Source organism: Crotalus tigris, unplaced genomic scaffold (assembly GCF_016545835.1).
Source record: "Crotalus tigris isolate CLP2741 ecotype Arizona unplaced genomic scaffold, ASM1654583v1 scf7180000024362.2655971311:6658466, whole genome shotgun sequence".
NCBI classification, from domain to species: Eukaryota; Metazoa; Chordata; class Lepidosauria; order Squamata; family Viperidae; genus Crotalus; species Crotalus tigris.
The window spans coordinates 2,384,202-2,406,191 of NW_024100530.1; the positions used below are offsets into that span (position 1 = coordinate 2,384,202).

Here is a 21,990-nt window from a genome sequence, read left to right on the forward strand (position 1 = left end):
GCCCCAAACACGCAAGACCTGTTTTCCCTAACAATTCTTCCCGCTGTGCTCTTGAGACTCCCATTCAAGGCTCTGTCACCGAAACAATGCCTTAAGATCTGCTCTTCCCAGGCAAAGATTTGCATGCCACAGCCTCAAGCAAATGAAGAGACTGTGTCAGAAGGAGACACACCTCTTTCCCGAGTCCTAACATTATATTTACTAAACCACCGAACAAAGTCCAGTCAGTACAAAAAGGTAAGAGTTCAAGTGAAAGGATGGCTCCATTAGCTCGTAGCATATTAGTGACTGGTTCCAATCGGGGAATCGGACTGGAACTGATCCAACAGCTGGTGAAGATGGCTGAGCCCCCAGAACTTATCTTTGCAACTTGCCGGACCCCAGCTGGACCTGGCGGAAAGGTTTGTAGAAAGCTATCATGATTGAAGAACAGGGAGAAGACTACCCTGTTGCTGTCAAAGCAGCTTTGCTTTAAGTTCTTCAGGGAGGTGGACACAAGTGGCTTCTCTCCCTCCTGTAGTTACCTTAATGTTGCTGCAGGAGTAAAGCTACAGAAGATAGCAGAACCTACAGAGATACTTCTCACCCCAAAGAAGTAAGACATAAAGCTCTTCTTTAAAAAAATATTCTTAGAAGCCCAGAAGAGAAACAAGACATTCACCTAGGCTCCAAACAGTAATATTTGCATGAACTTCCTTGCGGAGGAAATTCTACAGGTAAGCCAGCCTGCATAGGAAGCTCTATCCTTCTCGCAATTACTGTGGAACAGATGCCATCCTCTGCCAGAGGAGATTGAAATAGCAAAACAGTGAACTAAAGTACAGCTCTAAAACGGGATAGATAACGTTTTGGTGATTCAGAAGTGGGATGGGAGTGAGGTGTCAAGAGTCACACAAGGCAAGGCAATGATGTACAGAAAATGAGATCAGATCCAGAACCTGGGCAGAGTTAACAATTTGTTCACTGGATATTGCAGCAATGCTTTTGGTGTGTTCACTGTCTTGAGATGATGGGAGGCAGTGAGAAAATGCGAGCATGGGCCCTCTGGCGTGACAAAAACAGCAAATCACACACAGCTGCCAGCCACAGAAGGGCAACATGAACTAGAAAGCAAATTTAGAAGCTTTGCCAGTCTTAAAAGCCTGCCTGTCTTGACATGTTTTAAAATCACATCAGTGCACATTCACCGACATGAGATATGGATCAGGAACAGCAAGAGAAAACCTAGAGCAAAACCTTTTTATTTATTTATTTCACAACAAGCAGGCATCCAGCACGAACTGTTTTCAGAAACAGAGTCCTGGTTTTTGAACTTTTGAACTTTTTGAAACTTTTTGCTGAACAAAGAAAAAAAAAATGAACCAGTGATTTATGGATTTCAGGGCTAAAAAGGACTCAGGGATAGGAAACCAAAAGTTTTCCGTTGTTCCTTGGATCGTCTTCTCTTGTCTTGTCTTATTCTCTTTCATTCCAGATCTTGAATGAACTCGCCAGCAAGCATTCCAACATTCACATCATTCAGCTAGGTATGAGAGTGTTCCATTTTTTTCCTGTTCCAATTTGGCCTCCCTTTTTTTAAAAAACCCACTGGGAAATCTGCATGGACTATGGACAGTTTGACAGTGCCGTATGTGCGTTTTAGCTTCAAAATGTTTGTCTCCCAGTAGAGGTAATCCTTGCCTTGCTATCACACTTGAGCCCAAAATTTCCTTGGCTAAGCAAGACAGACGTTCAGTGAGTTTTGCCCCATTTTATGACCTTTCTTAACACAGTTGTTAAGTGAACCTCTGCCGTTGTTAAGTTCGTAACATGGCTGTTAAGCGAATCTGACTCTTCCATTAACTTTGTTTCTCAGGGAACCGCAACCGTCCTAAATGTGAGTCAGTTACCAAGGGTCTGAATTTTAACCACGTGATGTTGGGGATGCTGCAGTGGTCTTAAGTGTGAAAAATGGGGACAAGTCACTTTTTTTCAGTGCTGCTGTAACTTTGAATGGTCACTAAACAAATTGTTGTAAGTCGAGGACTGCCTGTATATGGTGTCACGTAGGCACAAGCTAGGGCTACCTAAAATTTGGTTCCTTCCCAACTGCCGACCCACAATCCTGTAGGTATCACACCAGCTTTTGGCTTCTCTGATAAGGATCCCATTTCTCTCGTATTTTCATGGAAGAGGTGGAGGATCAGTCCAGTGTGAAGGCAGCTGCTTCAGTGGTTGAGTCGCTTCTACATGGTAAAGGTCTGAACCTGCTGATCAATAATGCCGGTGTGAACTCTTATGCCACTCTGGAAACTGTGGAGCAGCAGGAGATGCTGTCTGCTTTCAACACCAATGTGGTGGGGCCCATACTTGTGGTTAAGGTAAGAGAATCATTGTCTCCAGTCTGGGAAGGAAACAAGAGTATGAAGATTTTGGTCCCATATATTATGAAATAGGGTAGATTAAACCAACACTGGAGAACTTAGGAACCTCTTAAGAGGTGTTGGATCACAGCTCCCAATATTTATTACCACTGACAGGTGTTTGGAGTTGTTTAGGTTGATGGACTACTGATTCCCATCCTGTCATAAATCTTATCCTATCATTTCCTATCGTATTATCATATCCTATCATGAATCTTATGATTTATGATCTGTGACTATCACTTTGTTTTTTGAATGTACACTGAGAGCTTATGCGCAGGGGAAAATTCCTTGTTGTCCAGTCACACTTGGCCAATAAACAATTCTCTTCTCTTCTGTTCTCTTCTGTTCTCTTCTGTTCTCTTCTCTTCTCTTCTCTTCTCTTCTCTTCTATTCTATTCTATTCTATTCTATTCTATTCTATTCTCTTATTCTCTTCTCTTCTCTTTTCTTCTCTTCTATTCTATTCTGTAAGTGCTATGTAGAATGCAGAAACTTCAGAGTTAAAACTGATGTGGGATCAGTGATCCCAGAAATGTAAAGATTGCTGGGATTTTCAATTGAATGTGTGATTAAGGAGATGTGAAAGAAATTAATAAGAAAGAATGGGGCCGCTGAAACCAAAGAAAATCGGAAGCAAAGGTAGCCTTAATCAACAAAAGCAATGGTAATGTCTTAGAGATAAATCAATGATGTTGATACTAGCCATTCAGTTCCTGGGTCATCATGCCCTTATTTCACAAATTAATGTATCTTGTTTCCTTCAGGAATTTCTGCCCCTGTTGAAGAAAGCAGCTGGAGAGGCAGCCATAAAGGAGATGAGCTGTCAGAAGGCAGCCATCATCAATATAACCTCCAAATTGGCCTCCATTGAACGGGGCTTTGAAGTCATGAAAGGACCAATGTACCCTTATCGTGCCAGCAAGGTAGGTTTTCCTTGGAGGTCAGGTCATTCCTTTCCTTCAGAAGAATTAGCTGGTGGGACAGCAGAACATACCTATGTGTCCAGTCAATCAGATCTTGGCTCCCATTGGGAACATTTCGTTTGTTCATTCATTCAACTTATATCCCGCCCATCTTCCCTGGATCTGGGTTGGAGTTTGTCAGATGGTGCCCATTTACTTATAATCAATGACCACCCTTTTAAAAAATGTGTTGCAAATGTGACACATATAAAAAGGGGGCAGACCTCTGTTTGTGTAGACATCATGCTGACATTTTGGATTCTGCTGCAGGCTACCCTGGTCCCATGTTGCTTAAATCTTTGCCTCTCTGTCCTTTAAATCTTCCACATCTGGACTCTTCAATTCTTTAATCCTTTCCCCTTTTAAGCACCTCTAGTTCTTTGAGATTACAATTCACATAAACCCTGTCCAATGCATCCAGAAGGTTAGGGAGTCATAGTTCAGAATATTTGAAAGAGATAAAACCCGTTTTTCTTGTCTGGTCAATGCTTTTGACAACAATGGTTTTATGATTGGGTCTAGGCAGCAGAGCAGAGAGGTTTCAAAAGAAAGAAAAGGGTGAGAAGCTGATCTTAAGATGTTTAATTATCTTTGCAGGCTGCTTTGAACATGGTGACGGTCTGCTTCGCTTTGGAACTAAAGGAAGACGGGATCTTGTGTACCTTGATCCATCCTGGTTGGGTGAAAACAGACATGGGAACAGAGCAGGTACCCCTGAAAGATGTAAGAAAGAGAGCCAGGGTTTACTACAGAGACAGCATCGGTCCCTTCTTGGAGCTGAGATGGGGTGATGTATCCATCTCATTGCCCCTTGATCTTCAACAGCTTTTCACACCGTTGACCATCATATCCTTTTGAACCAGCTTCAGGGGCTTGGAGGTGGTGGCGGCACCGTTTTGCGATGGTTCTTTTTTTTGTGACTGGTGACATCTACATGTTAGGTGACATCATCTATCATGTTAGATGAGGTCATCTATCAGTTTGGAGTCTGGTACCATCAGTATACACTTCAGCCCTGGGCCAGCCGAGTTAGGCTGGAGAATTCTGGCAATTGAAGTCCACACATCTTAAAGCTGCCAAGGTTGAAAAACACAACGCTATGCTATATAGCGGCTGTAGCAGCCCTCCATTTGTTGCTATTGTTTTAGCCAGAGAAGGAGAATGAATGGGTGAGGGTACAGGATTCAAGCTTTCTTCCATGAGGATAGTAACCCTGCCTCTCTTTCTCTCCCAGGCCCCTGTGACTGTGCAGAACAGTGTGCGAGGCATCCTCAATGTGCTTGCCAATCTATCATCGGCCTCCAACGGGGCCTTTCTTGACTGGGAAGGCAAAAGGCTCCCTTGGTGAGACGTGCTTGTCCTTTCCTCCAAGAAAAAGAAAAAAAAGGAGTTGGATATGCTCATCCTCTTCAATTTTTTTTTATTTTTGTATCGCTGTTGTATTTTTAGAGTTTGCATTGTGTATGATTTATATTGCATTTGTTGTAAATTGGCAGGGTCGCTCTGATTTTGATGGTCTAGAGCAGGGGTAGGCAACCGTGGCTTTTTTATGACTTGTGGACTTCAACTCCCAAAATTCCTGAGCCAGCCTGGCTCAGCTTGGAAACCTCTCCCTTTCCCCTCAGCACGGCTGGCTCAGGAATTCTGGGAGTTGAAGTCCACCAGTCATAAAAGAGCCAAGGTTGCCAACCCTGGAACTATAGAAATATGTTTAACCAACCAACTGAGATGGAAACTTTCACCAGGGAATGAGCTCCAGCTTTTAACTTGTTTGTATTGTAGCTAAGGTCCTTGGCCGGAATCGGCTTAAATTCTAAATTAGTTGTGGTTTATGATCTTACCTCTACTGGAAATCACACAATTCAAAGTATTCTCCAGCTCTTTGCTTTTAAATTATTCTTACTCAGTTGCTATATTGTTTTTATGGTGGTTTGCATAATCTGCCACATTAGACTGGGTTTGGCATTTTGGTCCACCTATCGATCCTTTTCCAAGGACTTGGGATCGGCAGATTTTGTTGTTCGATGGTGTTAGAGGGATCGTCGTGGGATGTAAGCTATTCCAAGTAAAACTGCCTTTTGCAACTGACAGTTGATTTTCCCAGTGTTAATGGTGTTCAAATGGTATTCCAGGTGTTTTGGAACTGAACCCAAGGCACTTGTTACTATTAGTACTATTATTATAATCATGGTTGCTTGTACAACCAGTCAGAAGTTTAGACTGGATTTGGCACTTTTATCTACCTATTGAATTCTAAGGACCTGGGATAGGCAGATGTTATTATTTGATGGCGTTAAAGGGTGGCAGGGTGTAAACGATTGTTATTATTATTATTATGGTTGTTTCCACTGTCAGATGTTTAGATTGGATTTGGCATTTTTATCATCCATCAAGTTATTACTTTTGTTAGGCATATAATTTTCTTTCGACAAGCACCAGTCTCAGCTCTAAGTCCATGTTTTGCTCTCCGTGCATGAATCCTGCTGCTTAAATTACCTGCTGTTCAACAGTGAGGTTAGAGAGTCACATTTTAAAGACCTTAAACATTAAAAAAAAAGAATGTGCGAGCAAGTATTTATCGCCTACAGGCATACGGTGATAAGGGAAAAGATACAAAAACATTTTGCAAAATATGACAGAGAATGTTCAGTTTCCAAAGACTGCAATAAAAACAGTAGACCTCCTTTTCTGGATCTCTTTCACGGGGCCACTGATGTTAACATGACATGATTCATGATGTAGTAGTACAATATATCTCCTGTTCCTTCCACTCATAGATAGGTAGATATGAAAAAAAAATACACCAAATTGAAACAATCTATTGTTAAAATTCAAAATTTGGGCTCTGCCTCTTGCAGGGCCAAGTTCTGAAGGCCTTCTGTAGTTCGTGGTCCATGGAAGGCTTACCAGGAGATCATGTTCCCTTCCCAATCCAGAAAGCTTCCCACAGATGATAATGATAAACTAGCTAACCCTTTAAGAATACCTTGCACGCTGACTTCCTGTTTGGGTTGCAGTGGGTGCAGGCACACGAAGAGGCTCTCTCTCTTCGTTACCTGCTTTTCCTCTGCCGGTAGACCCTCAATTGGGTTGAACACCTTGGAGGGGTGACTACCGATGAGGAGGACTCTCATTGATTGCGGGGCGAGGAGGCAGCTCCTTCCGTGGTCCGAGGCAGCTCCTCAGGACCAACGGAGAGAAAGATTGGCTAGTAACATGGCCAATTATTTAGCTGCTCCAGCTGAAAGTCAAAAGAACATCTAAGCATTAAGAAACCATCGTGGATGATCCAGGTGAGACTTTTCCCTCTCTCTTTCTGCCTAACTATTCTCCTGTCAAAAGTAAGGTGACCAACCGTCCTCCTTTAGGGAGGACAATCCTCCTTTTGTAAGTTCTGTCCTCCCTCAAAAAGTGTCCTCCTTCATGTCCTCCTTTTCGATATTTGAAGACTAATCTGCAGGGATTTTTTCCCCCTCATAGAACGCTCAGAACGGCATTCCGGCACCTTTTTTTGATGGTTTTTTTTTTTCAACTTTTGTATGAGCTGTGCTACTCCCACTATTGGCTTTCGAAAGCCAATAGGAATTGCTGCTGAGCGTGCCAAAACACCCGGCTGGCAAACTTTGCACATGCAAGTTGTCTGTATTATTGTTGCAATGAATAAAATGTTTCTTTTATTTACAATATTTTTTTTCTTCAATTTATTTATGTCCTCCTTTTCATTGTAAAAAAGTTGGTCACCTTAGTCAAAAGCCTTTTGGAATTACTTCCCTGCTTTGAAAAAGCTGCCTTTATTTATCTGTGGAAAAGAGCTTTCCATAACAAAGGAAAAAACTTCTTATTGACTTATTTTTATTTTTGTTTACTTGGGGGCCCTGGAAAAATCCTTATCCTAAAACTTTATTATTATATCTTCTAAGCTGGAGAATAGTGCCTTCCTATGTCTTGGACTTACTTTTTTAAAGGGATAAATCATTATTGTTTGAAAAAAATAACAACAACTCTATAAGAAGCCAGAAAAGAGACTCCATAGCTCTCTGACTTTGCTAATCTCATTCTTGATGTCTGGAAGAGACTTTCATAGTTTACTGAGGACATCTTGTGGAGAAATTTAACTTAAAAGTTAAAAAAAAAACAATAAAATTTGTCAAAAAAAAAAAAAGAATACCTTGCACGCTCTTCCAGACGATCAAAGGTGCCTTGAGGAAAAAAGAGAAAGGAACAGAGGTTACCATCCAGAAAGGACAGCATTTTGAGGAGTGACTGATGGATTTGTGTGTTTCTGTTTGTGTGTGTGTGAGAAAGACAGGGAGGGAGGGAGGGAGCTGGCTTTCAAATGGTTTTAAAAAAAATACAATTCATACCCACACTACAGGTAATCCTTGACTTACGACCGGAATAGAATCCAAAATTTCTGTTGCTAAGCGAGACATTGGTGAAGCGTGTTGTGCCCCATTTTTACCACCTTCCTTGCTAAGTGAATCCTTGCAGTTGTTAAGTTAGCAACAAGTTTGTTAAGTGAATCTGCCTTCCCCCCTTGACTTTGCTTTTCAGAAGATTGCAAAAGGGGATCACGTGACTCCAGGGCACGGCAACTTGTTTCTGCAAGTAGAATCGTTGTCTATAGGTGCAGAGTCTACAAACCGAGCCTCTGCCTATTCTGATTTTATTATTTTACCTCAGCCTGGTTGACTTGCACGGATTGCCTTTCAACTACAATCCGTGCATTTATGACAGGCTGCAACAAGAACCCTTAACTGCATGGTACATAATTATCTCTTTCTTGCAACCCTTTCTGAATGGTGACTTCATTGTAGCTGCAATGGTTCCCATGTCAGTTTTCACCCAGCCAGGATGGATCGAAGTGCATAAAATTCCATCTTTTTTCAGCTCCCCAGCGAGGCAGGCAGTGACCATATCCAAAGCAGCCTATAAAGCAAAGTTAATCTTTAACAAGGTCAACTCTGCCAATTCTTTCTCCTGCCAAAAGCTAAACTTCTGATTCTTTGATCCAAAGAGCAATTTCAGTTAGAGTCAAGGGTTACTGGAATTCAAAACTAGCAAGTGGTGTAGTTGGATAAATTCTGGTGGCTTTTGTTCTCCTAGCAGACTGCTTCCCAAACCTGAGTGAAATTTATCCAAAAATTGTGTAAAAATGTTTTTTCTTGTATGTAACCGCAAATGAACCTCCTACAACAGGGACATTTCAATGGACTTAAAAGATTTCCACGTGTACAAAATATCTTTCCCCGGTGTTGTGCAAGATATCTAAAAAGACTCCCCTATAAAAGGAGTATAGTCAAGGCCATGGTTTTCCCAGTTGCAATGTATGGCTGTGAAAGTTGGACCATAAGAAAGGCTGGGCGACAAAGAATTGAGGCCTTTGAACTATGGTGCTGGAGAAGACTCCTGCGAGTCCCCAGGACTGCAAGGTGATCAAACCGGACAGTCCTAGAGGTGATCAACCCTGACTGCTCTTTAGAAGGCCAGATCCTGAAATTGAAACTCAAGTACTTTGGCTACCTAATGAGAAGCAAGAACTCACTGGAGAAGAGCCTGATGCTGGGAAAGATGGAGGGCAAGAGAAGAAGGGGACGACAGAGAAGGAGGTGGCTGGATGTAGTCACAAGCAGTAGGTGTGAGCTTAAAGGGACTCCAGAAGATGGTAGAGGACAGGAAGGCCTGGAGGAACGTTGTCCATGGGGTCACAATGGGTCGGACACAACTTCGCAACTAACAACAACAAATAAAGGGAGGCAGTAAAAGGGGAATGGCGTTATAATACAATAAAAAACAAAACCTTTGAATCTCCCACCTTGGGTCTTTCTAGCTGCTTGGTCACCGCTCTGCTGTTGCATTTAAAAGCTCTACAGATCTATGCAAGGGAAATGTGAGCATAAGGTGATTTTGGAAAGAGGGACTGTTTTCCAGAGCCCAGGCTATAATGACATGTTGCCATGACAGCTGGCTTAGGTGAGATAACATCTAAAGGCGATGAGCGTGCAAGATGACAACTGTTTCTAGGGAACCGAAGGAAAGAGTCGTGGCTGGCTGCAGCATCAACATTGCAAGGCAGGATGAGGCCAGAGTTCCTGGGGGGGGGGGGAGAGGAAATGCATCAGCCTGACTCCAGGTCTGCAATGCCAAGGAAATTGGATCAGCTGCAGCTTCAGCGACGCCAAGGGAAAATACCAGCTTGGCAGCAGCCATTTCAAAGAAGCTGGAGCAGACCTTAAAAGCTCTGCTCTGAAAAGCAGAGGTAGAAGAGGGGTCTCTCTGAGCTTGCTTGTTTTCTTGCCGACGTTTCAGATGTGCGCTGATGATGTTACCTAGTTTGGGTAATGCAGCGTCGGCAAGAAAACAAGCAAGCTCGGAGAGCACCAAGGACCCCTCAATTTCAACCCTGGGCTACAGATGTTCTCCTTTAGAGGTCCACCACCACCACAGACACTTAGCCTGAGGTGGTGGTACAAAGCACAGGTGCGAAAAGAAAAGATGTGAGCTGCGAAATAAATCACCGGCTCTGTGACAGAGGCCAGCATTAATTTGGGTCCCTTTTAGATATCTGCCTGCACATTCTCTGCTTCATTAAGTTGTACTCTGCCCTTAAGCCATCTAGCCAGAACAGGCAGTGATCCAGTCAGTGGTATCGTCCATCATACTCAGAAGAATATTATGTCTTTTAAAAGAATACTCAATTGTTCCAAGCTACATTTGAAGATCATCCTTCCTTTCTCTCCCTTTCTTTTCCTTTCTTTTTTCCTTCCTTTTTCTTTCTTTCATATTCCATATTCTCTTTGTCTCTTTTCCTTCCTCCCTCCCTCCTTTCCTCCTTCCCTCTCATACTCTCCCTTTTTCTTTTTCTTTCTTTCTTTCTCTTTCTTTTTCTCTTTCCTTTCTTCTTCCTTCCTTTCTTCCTTTCATACTCTCTCTCTTTCTTTCTTTTTTCTTTTTCTCTTTCTTTCTTTCTTTCTTTCCTTTCTTTCTCTTCCTTCCTTCCTTCTATACTCTTTCTCTCTTCTTTCTTTCTTTCTTTCCTTCCTTGCTTCTTTCCTTCCATACTCCCTCTTTCTCTTCTTTCTTTCTTTCTTTCTTTCTTTCTTTCTTTCTTTCTTTCTTTCTTTCTTTCTTTCTTTCTTCTTCCTTCCTTTTTTCCTTCCATACGCTTTCTCTCTTCTTTCTTTCTTTCTTTCTTTCTTTCTTTCTTTCCTTTCTTTCCTTCCTTCCTTCCTTCCAACACACATACACACACTCACAAACAAAAACGCACACACAAACACACACAGTCTTCTCTCCAATCTCCTCCCTCGCTAAGCAACAGCAGTTTTTAAAGCCAGGTGTGGGCAGTTACCTCCTGAAGTTCTGCCCAATATAGGCAGCAGAACATCAGAGAAGAGAAACCGTTTCTGGAAGCCAAGGCAGATGACAGTGACGAAAACCTGATTCATTGAACTCAAGGTGCATAACTTTCCCAGTTGGAGTCACACCACCAAAGCAGATGGAAGTGCTGAATCCACGCAGTGTCCTGGTGACGGGATCTAATCGGGGCATCGGCCTGGAGCTGGTGAAGCAACTGGTGGAGAAAAGCAACCCCCCAGAATGGATCTTTGCCACTTGCCGTGACCCAGAGGGTCCCCGTGCAAAGGTGAGCCCTGGAAGGAATCAACGGGGGTTAGTAACTTTGCTCTAATGACAAGCAAAGCATGCCTTGGGTGGGAAAGGGCTTGAGATAGAGATCTCCTGCAAACATTCTCTTCCCTTCTGCAAATAATTTAACTCCTGCCTCCTGCTTTCCTTTCGGCTCAGCCTCACATTCTTCACCAACCTCAAAAGCTTCTCACATCTGTATCTTTCAGAGCTTGAAGAACCTGGCTGCCCAGCACCAGCACCGAGTAGAAATCATCCAGCTTGGTGAGTTCCTAGTTCCTGCCCTGGCTTTCAAACCGGGCAACATACAGCCCTTCAGCTATTGCTGCCTCCTAACTCTCAGCATTTATTAATATTGTCCTTCCTCCTGGATTGAGAGCCACCCTCTGGTGGCTCAGCAGCGTCTGGATGATCGCTGGTTGCCCCCTCACTCCAGTTCTTATGGGCTAAGACAGTGGTGGCGAACCTATGGCACAGATGCCAGAGGCGGCACTCAGAGCCCTCTCTGTGGGCACGCGCGCCGTCGCCCCAGTCCTAGGCCTTCAGCTGGGTTTTATAAAACCTTTTCGCTTTAGGCCTCTGCCGCCGTATGCAAAAAAAAAAGGTTCAATCAATGAGTCAATCTCAACTTCTCGCAGGGAAAAAAAAGATCTTGCAAAGTCGGAATTGATTGATTGCACTTTTTAGTCCCACCCAGTCTGCTGTTACCACCGCAGCCACGTCCACCCAATGGGCCACATCCACCCAATGGGCCACACCCACCCGGCACCCGACGATGCATAAGTGGGTTTGGGGTTGCAGTTTGGGCAGTCGGTCTCTAAAAGGTTCGCCATCACTGGGCTAAGAGCTGACTTGTATGGGGATTATAGAGGGGGGGGGGGCTTTTGTGAGACGGAAGTATGGGTAGCCCATGACTGAGCCCAAAATTTCTGTTGCTAAGGGTTGTTAAGTGACTTTGCCTCAAATCACTGTAATTGTTAAATTAGTCAAACTGTTGTTCAACAAATCTGACCTCCCCAGTCGCCAAAAATGAACACCCAGGTCCCCGGGACATTGCAACTGTCATAAATATGAGTCAGTTGCCAAGCGTCTGAATTTTGATTACGTGACCGTGGGGACGCTACTACGGCCGTAAGTGCGAAAACTGGCCGTAAGTCACTTTTTTCAATGCCGTTGTAACTTTGAACGGTCACTAAATGAACCTGTGGTAAGTCAAGGACTATTTGTAGACATATCAAGGCACATCTGTCTTGTATTTACTGCAGGAATTTGTTTCGCCTGCTTCATGGGTCTGTTGCTCTGATTACAATCCTTGAAATGGGATTGTAAAGATCTGGTGGTTTCTCCTTTCTCCCAAAGGGTGCAATAGTCCAGATCTGTTTCTGCCAAAAAAGCTGTAAAAATGAAGCAATGTATTTGTTCTCTGTCATTCTGAGATTTTAAGCTAGATAAGATTGTGCATAAGCACTTAACACTTGCATAATAACATTTAAAAAAAAAAATAAGCCACAGGTTACCATAATAGGATAGGACTGAATAAGGCAGACATGTCAAACACAAGGCCCGGGGGCCGGATGCGGCCCGCAAAGTGGTTTCATGTGGCCCGCGAAGCCATCCTGGAAACAGTGAGGGAACGGCCCCCGCTGCCTTGGCCCTGGCCCAGGCCAGCCGGCCGGGAGCCAATGTACAATTTTGTGGTGGCCATCTACGCTGAAACGCATTCAGTCTCCCTCTGACTTTGCCCTGGTACCCATCATGAGCAACCTGGTTAAGGAGAGCAAGCACAGCAGCAGCAGCCTTGAGGAGGAGGTAAGTGCAGCTGGGCTTGGTGCCGCGAGTGCTCGAGGGCCAGGCTGGGCTTTTGACCTCTGCTGCCCAGGGCTCCGGGCAGCACCCACCACCATCCAGCCCCCCCTCATGGCCTGAGAGGAACGGTGAGGCTCCTCCAGTGGACCATGCCTTGGCACTTGCCCCGGCCCAACCCCCTTCTGCCAGAAACCTGCAGATCTGTCCCACTCCTGCCCAGGCCCCCACAGGCACTCTTGATGCGAACACTGTAGAGCAACAAAATAAAAATAAAAGTAAATAAAAAAAAATAAGAGAGAGAATGAGAAATGCAGTGAAGTGAACATTCTGTAGTTCTTCAATCAAAGCATCCTTTTGGAAAGTATAGAATGCTATATTTTCATAAAAGTCCCCCATAAACTATTGTTCTGATTCTCCTGCTCTGCCTTTTGCAACTATATCTTGCCATTCTGAAAATTATGGCATCTTCTTGGGAGGTGCAAACGATCCAGGTGAGACCTGTCAGGTGAGGTTGAGAAATGCTTTTCTAATGCATATAGAATTCTGATACTGTATATAAAAAAGGCAGTTAGGTGTCTTGTTGGGTGACAGCAGTGTTACTTCATCACTAGGGATTTGCATCACTTACAAAATCTTTCTCATCTCTGCTTTAGACACTTCTGATCCATCCAGCATCCAAGCTGCTGCAGCCACAATTACCGAACGTCTGCATGGAGCTGGGTTGAATCTGTTGTTCAACAATGCTGGAATAGTAAAGCCATCCACTGTGGAATCCGAGACACCAGAAAACATGTCAGAGGTGTACAATACCAACGTCATTGGTCCCATGGTGATGGGCCAGGTAGGAGATCTCTCCTTTTGACTAGGTCTTACTTAGCAATAGCACTTATATATCACCTCGCAGTACTTTATAGCACTCTCTAACCGGTTTACAGTGTCAGCATATTGCCTCCCAACAATCTGGGTCCTCATTTTACCAAAGAATGGAAGACTGAGTCAATACTGAGCCGGTCAGGGTCAAATTCCTAGCAGTGGCAGAGTTTGCTGCAATACTGCATTCTAACCACTGCGCCACCACGGCTCTTTCACTTTATTCTAGGACAGTGGTTCTCAACCTTTTTAATGCCGCGACCCCCAACAGGTCGTAAGTCGAGGACTACTCAACCGGTCGTAAGTTGAGAACTACTCAACTGGTGCAGCCCCGTTTGCAGACTGGGAATTTTGGCGGGCTCAGCAGGGCAGAGACAGCCTGGACAATTCCTGTTGGCTTTGGAAAGCCAATAGAATTAGACTCTGTTCAAGAGAGTCTATTCTATTGGCTTTCGAAAGCCAATAGAATAAAAGGGAGGAGCACAGCTAAGGAAAAGGGGAGGGGAAATGGCGGACTGCGTTGTTTGGCGACCCCCGTGAAATGGTTGTTCGACCCCAAATGGGGCCCCGACCCACAGGTTGAGAACCACTGTTCTAGGACATAGGGAGTATATTGAAACTCAATCTGCCACAACATCATGTCTAATTAGTCCTTCAAAAAAAAAAAAAAAGACCTAGAATAAAAGAATGTCCAAAACATTAGATCTCTCCAATACAGAACTCAGAATGTCCCTAATGCAGGAAGTCCTCAACTTACAACAGTTCATTTAGTGAGCGTTCAGAGTTACAGCAGCATTGAAAAATGAGCCTTATGACCCAAAGGTGCTTTTTCACGAGGCCACTGGCCTTTCTTGTTTTTCTTTGAAGACGTTTCACTTCTCCTCCAAAAGAAGCTTCTTCAGCTCTGACTTATAAAAGTACAAGACAGTCTTTGATGAATAATTTCCGGACTATCATTTGCAGATTCCCAGAGTGAGTTTTCCATATCCGGCAATAGCGTGACGCTGTTTTTAATTTTTTGCCTCTCCTTTTTCAGGTCTTCTTACCTTTGCTGAAGAAGGCATCCCAGGAAAGTGTCCTGAAAGGAATGAGCTGCAGCAAAGCTGCAATTGTTAACATATCCAGTGACTGCGGCTCCATCAGCAATGTTCTGGGATGGGATATTGGGCAAGTCCTCAGCTATCGCTGTAGCAAGGTGTGGAGAAGATTTGGTCATTGCCTGTTCTGGACCATGTAGTTCTGTATGTTTGAAGGTTAAGTGCTGTCTCCTTAAGAGACAGCTTGTGGGAAATGTAGTTTAGCTAGTCAGCTATCTCATGTTGTCAGGTATGTGGGAGGAGTTACTGAGCTCATCACAGGATTTCCTAGACACAAGCCAGTTCGGAATGTCTTTTGTCTCAGAAAGCATGGGGTCACCAGCATGTCTTCGATGACCCCAATTCATAATGTACAAGTGGTATGGAGGAAGCATTAATTTCTCACCTATGGGAATGAACAGAGATGTATTGTCCAGAAGCAACCAACAGAAATGCAAGTATTTCCTCTGAATAAATATATTTCTATTTTAAAATCATTTCTATTGAGTTTATCTGTCTGACCCAGTTTTACAACGCAATTTAATTCTGGTTGTCAGAACAGTGAGAAATTAATGCTTCCTCCATACCACTTCTACATCGTGAATTGGGGTCATCTGAGACATGCTGGTGACCCCATGCTTTCTGAGACAAAAGACATTCCAAACTGGCTTGTGTCTAGGAAATCCTGTGATAAGCTCAGTAACTCCTCCCACATACCTGATAACATGAGATAGCTGACTAGCTAAACCAAATTTCCCATAAGCCATCTCTTAAGGAGACAGCACTTAACCTCTATTGTCAAACCATAAGCCCCTATTTCAGGCAATGCCTCCAGAAAGTGTTAAGAATTTATCCATGGCGTTGCTCAACAGATGGAGCCCGGCTTATCCTGCTATAGCTAGTGTCAAGGCAGAAACAAGTGAACAAAGATAGTCACAAAATAACCTAGTCCCATGCCATGATGGCCATTAGAATTGGATTGGATTGAATACAGGTAGTCCTCAACTTACAACAGTTGTTTAGTGACCATTCAAAGTTACAGTGGCATTAACAAAGTGACTTATGACCATTTTTCACACTTACAACCGTTGCGACATTTCCAGGTTCATGTGATCAAAATTCAGATTCTTGGCAACTGACTCACATTCATGACAGTTGCGGTGTCCTGGGATCATGTGATCATCTTTTGCTACCTTCTGATCAATGGGGAAGCCAGATTCACTTAGCAACTGTGTTCCTCACTTAACATCAGCAGTGATTCACTTAACAACAGTGGCAAAAAAAGGTTGAGAAATGGGGCGAAACTCACCCAAATGTCTCACTTAACAACAGAAATTTGGGGCTCAGTTGTGGTTGTAAGTTGAGGAGTACCTGTATGGCATCCAGTTTTGGTCTCCAAAAAGATGCTGAGACTCTAGAAAGTATGCAGAGAAGAGCAACAAAAATGATCAGGAGACTGGAAGTTAAAATATAAGAATGGCTGCAGGACTTAGGGTTTGGCTAGTTTAAAGAAAAGAAGAAATAGGGGAGACATGATAGCAGTGATCCAGTATTTGAGAGGCTGTCACAGAGAAGAGGGGGTCAAATTATTCTCCAAAGCACCAGAGAGCACGACAAGAAACAATGGTTGGAAGCTGACCAAAGAGAGAAGCAATCTGGAATTAAGGACAAACTTCCTGACAGTGAGGACAATTAACCAGTGGAACTGCTTGCCTCCAGAAATTGTGGGATTTTTAAAATCACTGGAGATTTTTAAGAAGAGGCTAGACCAGTGATGCTGAACCTTTTAGACACCGAGTACCCAAATTGCAACCCAAAACCCACTTATGCATCGTTGAGTGTTGGGTGGGTGTGGCTCATTGGCTGGGCGTGGCCCATTGGCTGGGCGTGGCCCATTGGCTGGGCATGGCCCATTGGGTGGGCATGGCTGCGGTGGTAACGGCAGACTGGGTGGGACTAAAAAGTTCAATCAATCAATTCCAACTTTGCAAGATCTTTTTTTTCCTGTGAGAAGTTGAAATTGACTGATTGAACCTTTTTTTTTTTTGCACACGGCGGCAGAGGCCTAAAGCGAAAAGGTTTTATAAAACCCAGCTGAAGGCCTAGGACTGGGGCGACGGTGCGCGTGCCCACAAAGCGGGCTCTGAGTGCCACCTGTGGCACCCATGCCATAGGTTCGCCACCACTGGGCTAGACAGCCACTTGTCTGAGATAGTATAGGTTTTTCTGCTTGAGTGGGGGGCTGGACTAGAAGACCTCCAAGGTCCCTTCCAGCTCTATTCTATTCTAGTCTGATAAAAAGGACTAATAGTGACATGATAGCAGTGTTCCAATATCTAAGGGGCTGTCACAAAGAAGAGGAGTTCAGCCTATTCTCCAAAAGAATTGTTGTAAGTCAAGGTCTATTCCAAGTGTGGCCTTACCAAGGTATCATAAAGTGGTACTAACCCTTCGCCTGATCTTGATTCTACCCCTCTGTTAGTGCAGCCTAGGATTGGCAGCTGCAGTACAACTTATAATATTCTTTGCAGGACTAGGATGTGCCACTCATTTTCCTGTTTCTACAATGCCCCTCTTCTAGGCTGCTTTAAACATGCTCAGCCGATGCCAGTCTCTGCAACATGCCAAAGATGAGATCCTGTGTGTTGCATTGCATCCTGGATGGCTGCAGACAGACATGGGAGAAATCCCTGAAATCGTAAGTGGCTTGGAGCAGAATCTCTCTCCTCATGAAATTAATACATCTGCCCAGTGGTGGGATTCAAATATGTGAACAACCGGTCCTCTGTGTGGATGCCGCTTCCAGAAGTCTGTCCTGGGCCTGGGCAACAAAAAATTAGCTAGCGGTTCTGTCGAACTGGTGCGAACTGGCGGAATCCCATCACTGCATCTACTGCAAGGATCTCCAATCTTGGCAACTTTAAGATTTGTGGATTTTAACTCAGCCTGAGGAATTCTGGGAATTGAAGCCCACAAAGTCTTAAAGTTGTCATGGTTGGAGACCCTGATCTATTGTATATGAGCTGATACGTTAACATGCTATTACATTAATTCACTTTCTGGCTTTTCAAACTTTTTTTTTTTTAACAGCCAGGAAAAAAAGCCTTGGGATTGTTCTTGCAGCTCAGTTGAACGGGGGGGGGGGGGGGGACCCCAATTTAATGAAGTAACATTCTTTCTTTGATATCAGGAAAACCATTTGATCATTGAATACTGTTTGCTTTTATTGTCATGAATTTAGCAAAAAAAGAGTATTACAGGACAAGAAAGTCCTACAAAAAAACATATCATATATTTCTTCAATTCTTCTTTTTTTTTTTTAAGGAATATATTTTGTGGCAATACATTTTGTTCTCTGTTCATTAGACTTGGTGAGGATTATTTTTTTTTTAACACAAGAGGTTGAACAGTCCATTAAGTACGCAATTGCCTCAGATAAAAATGAAAAAAAGAATGAAAAAAGTTATTTCACAACAAATTAAAACTTTTACAACATCAGTTGCCTTTGTTGACAGTAAGAGAAAGGGCGGTAAAAATAAAGTATGCAAAACACAAAAAATTGAATTTGCAAATAAATTAGGAAAACTGTTGGCATATTTCATTCTTCTTTTTTCCTTCCTTCCTTCCTTCCTTCCTTCCTTCCTTCCTTCCTTCCTTCCTTCTTTCTCTTTCTTTTTTTTCTTTTCTTTTCTTTCTTTCTAGTTGAGAGCCCCAACTACAGTCGAGGATGGTGTACGAGAAATTCTTGAAACACTTGCCCACCTCTCCGAGAAAGAAACTGGCACTTTTGTGAACTCGGATGGAAAACCTCTTCCTTGGTAATCCAGCAACTTTCAGTTAGCCTGCCTTTTAAGAAGAAGCCCTGAAGACCCCTGAAGACTGGCCACAATAAAAGAGTTTTGATTTGTAATGTTCCTTAAAACAATAAAATCTTCCCTCTGGCCAACTGGTTTGGGGCCCAACTGGGAGTCTTTTATGCTGGCGGAGTAAGAGAGAAGATCCCACTTCGTATACTTGGTTATTAGTTTTATATAATTCATGTTAATGTTAATGTTTTTATATTTCTGCTTTTCTTCTATTGCAGCGGTTCTCAACCTTTGGGTCACGACCCCATTTGGGGTGGAACGACCATTTTACGGGGGTCGCCAAACAACGCGATCTGCCATTTTTTCCCCTCAGGGGGCGCCGCCACGCATGCGCATCGCGCATGGGGCCGCCGCCGCGCATGCGCATCGCGCATGGGGGCACTGCCATGCATGCGTGCCATGCATGGGGGCGGCCCGCGTATGCAGCCACGCATGGGGGAGCCGCCGCGCATGGGGGCGGTGCTGCGCATGCACGGCACGTCCTTATGACCGGGGTCACCGTATAAAAAGGTTGAGAACCACTGTTCTATTGCAAGCCACCCAGAGTCACTTTGGGTAGTGAGATGGGTGGTGTATACAGGTAGCCCTTGACTTACAACAGCAGTTCTCAACCTATGGGTCGCGACCCCATTTGGGGTCGATCGACCATTTTTCGGGGGTCGCCAAAGAAGGCGATCCGCCATTTTCTCCCCTCAGGGGGCACCGCCGCGCATGCGCGCTGCGCATGCGCAGAACGTTTGTGTGGCGGGGGTCGCCGTCACACAAACGTTGAGAACCGCTGACTTACAACAATTCATTTAGTGAATGTCTGAAGTTACTACAGGACTGAAAAAAGTGACTTATGACTGTTGTTTCAGATTAGACCGTTGCAGCATCCCTCTCTTCATGTGATTTACATTTGGATGCTTGGCAACTAATTCATATTTATGATGGTCATAGTGTCCCGGGATCACATGATCCCCTTTTGCGACCTTCTGACAAGCAAAAATCAATGGGGAAGCCAGATTCCCTGCTACTAGCTGAGAGGTAAGCAACCTTGGCTCTTTTATGACTCGTGGACTTCAACTCCCAGAATTCCTGAGCCAGCATGACTCAGCTTGGAAACCTCTCCCTTTCCCCTCAACATGGCTGGCTCAGGAATTCTAGGAGTTGAAGTCCACGAGTCATAAAAGGCCAAGGTTGCCTACCCCTGTACTAGCTCAACAATTGCAGTGATTCACTTAACAACTGTGGCAAGAAAGGTCGTAAAATGGGCCAACATTCACTTAACCACTGTCTTGCTTCGCCACAAAAATCTGGGGCTCAATTGTGGTTGTAAGTCAAGGACTATCTGTAAACTGAATTAATAAATAAAATAAATATAATAAAATAGTATTGGGGGGTGGTGGGGATATAAAAATGGTAACCTGAAGCCAAGCCATTGTGTTCTGGATAACGGAAAATGAATTATTGGTTTATGTTACTCAAGTGGTTTATGTTACTCAAGAAAACTGATTATCTAGAGATTTAGGATGGACCCAAAGAAGTATTTTACAGCCCTAACTTGCAACAAATATCACTTGCCCTTGAATGAACTATTGTTGACTGCCATTTAAAGAGGGACTCACACAACTGGCGGCTTGGGGTTTAAAATCCTTTCACCTCAGGATTCTAAATCATTTCTTAATCAAATGTAGAATATCTGCAACTGAACTAATCACGCGGAATAGTGACCACGTAAGTTTCCCTGTTTGAGAAGACATCCCTTTAACAAACACAAGTGCTATGTCATTAACTGGCTTATGCTGGCTTAAAAAGGACATATTCAAAAAGGTTAAACACACCAAATCACGGCTTGGGCCATAACTCTTCCTGTGCGGAGATAATATATGGCCGTGGGACACTGCAGCCGCCATAAATATGAGTCAGTGGCTAAGTGTCTGAATTTTGATCACGTGACCATGGGGATGCTGCAACAATCATGAGTCACTTTTTTCAGTGCTGCTGTAACTTTGGTCACTAAACGAACTGTTATAAGTGGAGGACAGCCTGTATAAAATCAACAGAAAGAAAACAAAGGTAATAAGAAGGCGCCCAACTTTGGAAAACAGAGGTTATATACAACGTACCACACAGCAAAGCAAGGCAACACACTTACAATATAGTTTTCCAAGAAAAGGAGACAATCTTGCAATAACAATAATAACAATAACAGCAACAGCAAGAAGAAGAAGAAGAAGAAGGAACCAAATAGAGACGAATACAGACAACACGAATATTCAAAATTACGACAGTGCTGGGAAAAAAAAGCTGATTTACGACCCGTCTTGGAAGCCGCAGGGCTCGTGAGCATTCCCCGCAGTCACGTGGTCGCGATTCGAACGCTTGGCAACCGGCGCGGGTTTAACTCTTACAGTATCCTGGCGTCTCCCGATCACGTGACCCCCCATCGGGCTTTCGGGAGGCGGCGCGTGCCTTGTCACGTGGCCGCGTCTCCTGGGCACGTGACCGGCGCTCGCGGCGTCGAGGAAGCCGAGATGCTTGCCCCGTTCCTGGTTAAAAAAAATGTCACCTAATCTCGGCTTGTCTCCTGGGCGGTTTTTTTTGCCTCCCTCTTCAGGTGAATGTCCTTCAAAAATGCTTTTTTTTTGCCTGTGAGGTAAAATAAAAGCAATTTGTCATGCTATGAGTGTTAAGCAGAGGAATTGGCGCTGGAGCTTTGGCAGGACACAGCAGTGTAGGGCTTGTGGCTTCAGCAGGTTCTTCTGACAAGTTCAAAACGGCCCTTTAAGGCAGGGCTCTTCAAACTTGGCCCTTTTAGGACTTGTGGACTTCAACTCCCAGAATTCCTCAGCCAGCATGCCTGAGGGGTGAGGAGCTGCTACAAAAAGAGGGTGGGGGGTGTCATGCTTTTCTCCAAAGCACCTGAGGGCAAGACAAGAAATCATGGATGGGAGCCCCAAAGGTGCTTTTTCTTCCTTGTTTTTCTTTGAAGATATTTCGCTTCTCATCCAAGAAGCTTCCTCAGGTCTGACCTGGTGGTGGGGAAGGTAAGGATTTATCTTCTGAAGAATATAAGGGCTGAAGAAGCTTCTTGGATGAGAAGCAATACATCTTCAAAGAAAATGTTTCTTTTCTTTTTTGGTTACTCTTATTTATGGGCGCTCCATCACTGGAAATTTTTAAGAAGAGACTGGACAATCACCTGTCTGAGATGATATAGGTTCTCCTGCTTGAGCAGGGGGCTGGATTCGTGGTTCACCTCTTTTCACCTCTATTTCTAGAAGCTCAAAGGATGGAAGATCAAACATGTCTATGTATTCAGAGCAAGCATAGACACATAGAGCTAAAACCAATTATGTATTCAGATTTGGAAGGG

The 21,990-nt window shown here is 43.9% G+C and overlaps 2 protein-coding genes and 1 long non-coding RNA gene across 3 annotated transcripts; 2 read left to right on the forward strand and 1 right to left on the reverse strand.

Moving 5' to 3' along the window:
- The first annotated feature begins 236 nt into the window (after positions 1 to 236).
- On the forward strand, positions 237 to 6,051 carry LOC120300950 (C-factor-like). Its single transcript, XM_039327534.1, has 6 exons — positions 237 to 401; positions 1,475 to 1,526; positions 2,173 to 2,360; positions 3,170 to 3,328; positions 3,965 to 4,075; positions 4,602 to 6,051. The coding sequence occupies exons 1-6, from the start codon at positions 258 to 260 to the stop codon at positions 4,713 to 4,715; spliced, it is 768 nt and encodes a 255-aa protein (XP_039183468.1). The 5' UTR covers positions 237 to 257; the 3' UTR covers positions 4,716 to 6,051.
- LOC120300951 lies at positions 3,935 to 10,852 on the reverse strand. Its single transcript, XR_005554787.1, has 3 exons — positions 10,719 to 10,852; positions 7,536 to 7,566; positions 3,935 to 4,081 (listed from the first exon to the last, which is right to left on the reverse strand). It is a non-coding gene; the product is annotated as an uncharacterized LOC120300951 (long non-coding RNA).
- On the forward strand, positions 10,600 to 18,683 carry LOC120300948 (C-factor-like). The gene is made up of 6 exons (XM_039327531.1): positions 10,600 to 11,012; positions 11,224 to 11,278; positions 13,474 to 13,661; positions 14,727 to 14,885; positions 17,348 to 17,464; positions 18,469 to 18,683. Exons 1-6 carry the CDS (start codon positions 10,866 to 10,868, stop codon positions 18,586 to 18,588), a joined length of 786 nt encoding a protein of 261 aa, XP_039183465.1. The 5' UTR covers positions 10,600 to 10,865; the 3' UTR covers positions 18,589 to 18,683.
- The last annotated feature ends 3,307 nt before the right edge of the window (positions 18,684 to 21,990 follow it).

Excerpts from the sequence above, each read along its gene's own strand:
- LOC120300950 (XM_039327534.1), top strand. The coding sequence starts at position 258 with ATGGCTCCATTAGCTCGTAGCATATTAGTGACTGGTTCCAATCGGGGA. Across the intron at positions 1,527-2,172 it reads CATTCACATCATTCAGCTAG|AGGTGGAGGATCAGTCCAGT; the intron begins GTATGAGAGTGT and ends TTTTCATGGAAG. Across the intron at positions 3,329-3,964 it reads ACCCTTATCGTGCCAGCAAG|GCTGCTTTGAACATGGTGAC; the intron begins GTAGGTTTTCCT and ends TTATCTTTGCAG.
- LOC120300948 (XM_039327531.1), top strand. The coding sequence starts at position 10,866 with ATGGAAGTGCTGAATCCACGCAGTGTCCTGGTGACGGGATCTAATCGG. Across the intron at positions 11,013-11,223 it reads CAGAGGGTCCCCGTGCAAAG|AGCTTGAAGAACCTGGCTGC; the intron begins GTGAGCCCTGGA and ends TGTATCTTTCAG. Across the intron at positions 14,886-17,347 it reads TCAGCTATCGCTGTAGCAAG|GCTGCTTTAAACATGCTCAG; the intron begins GTGTGGAGAAGA and ends CCCCTCTTCTAG.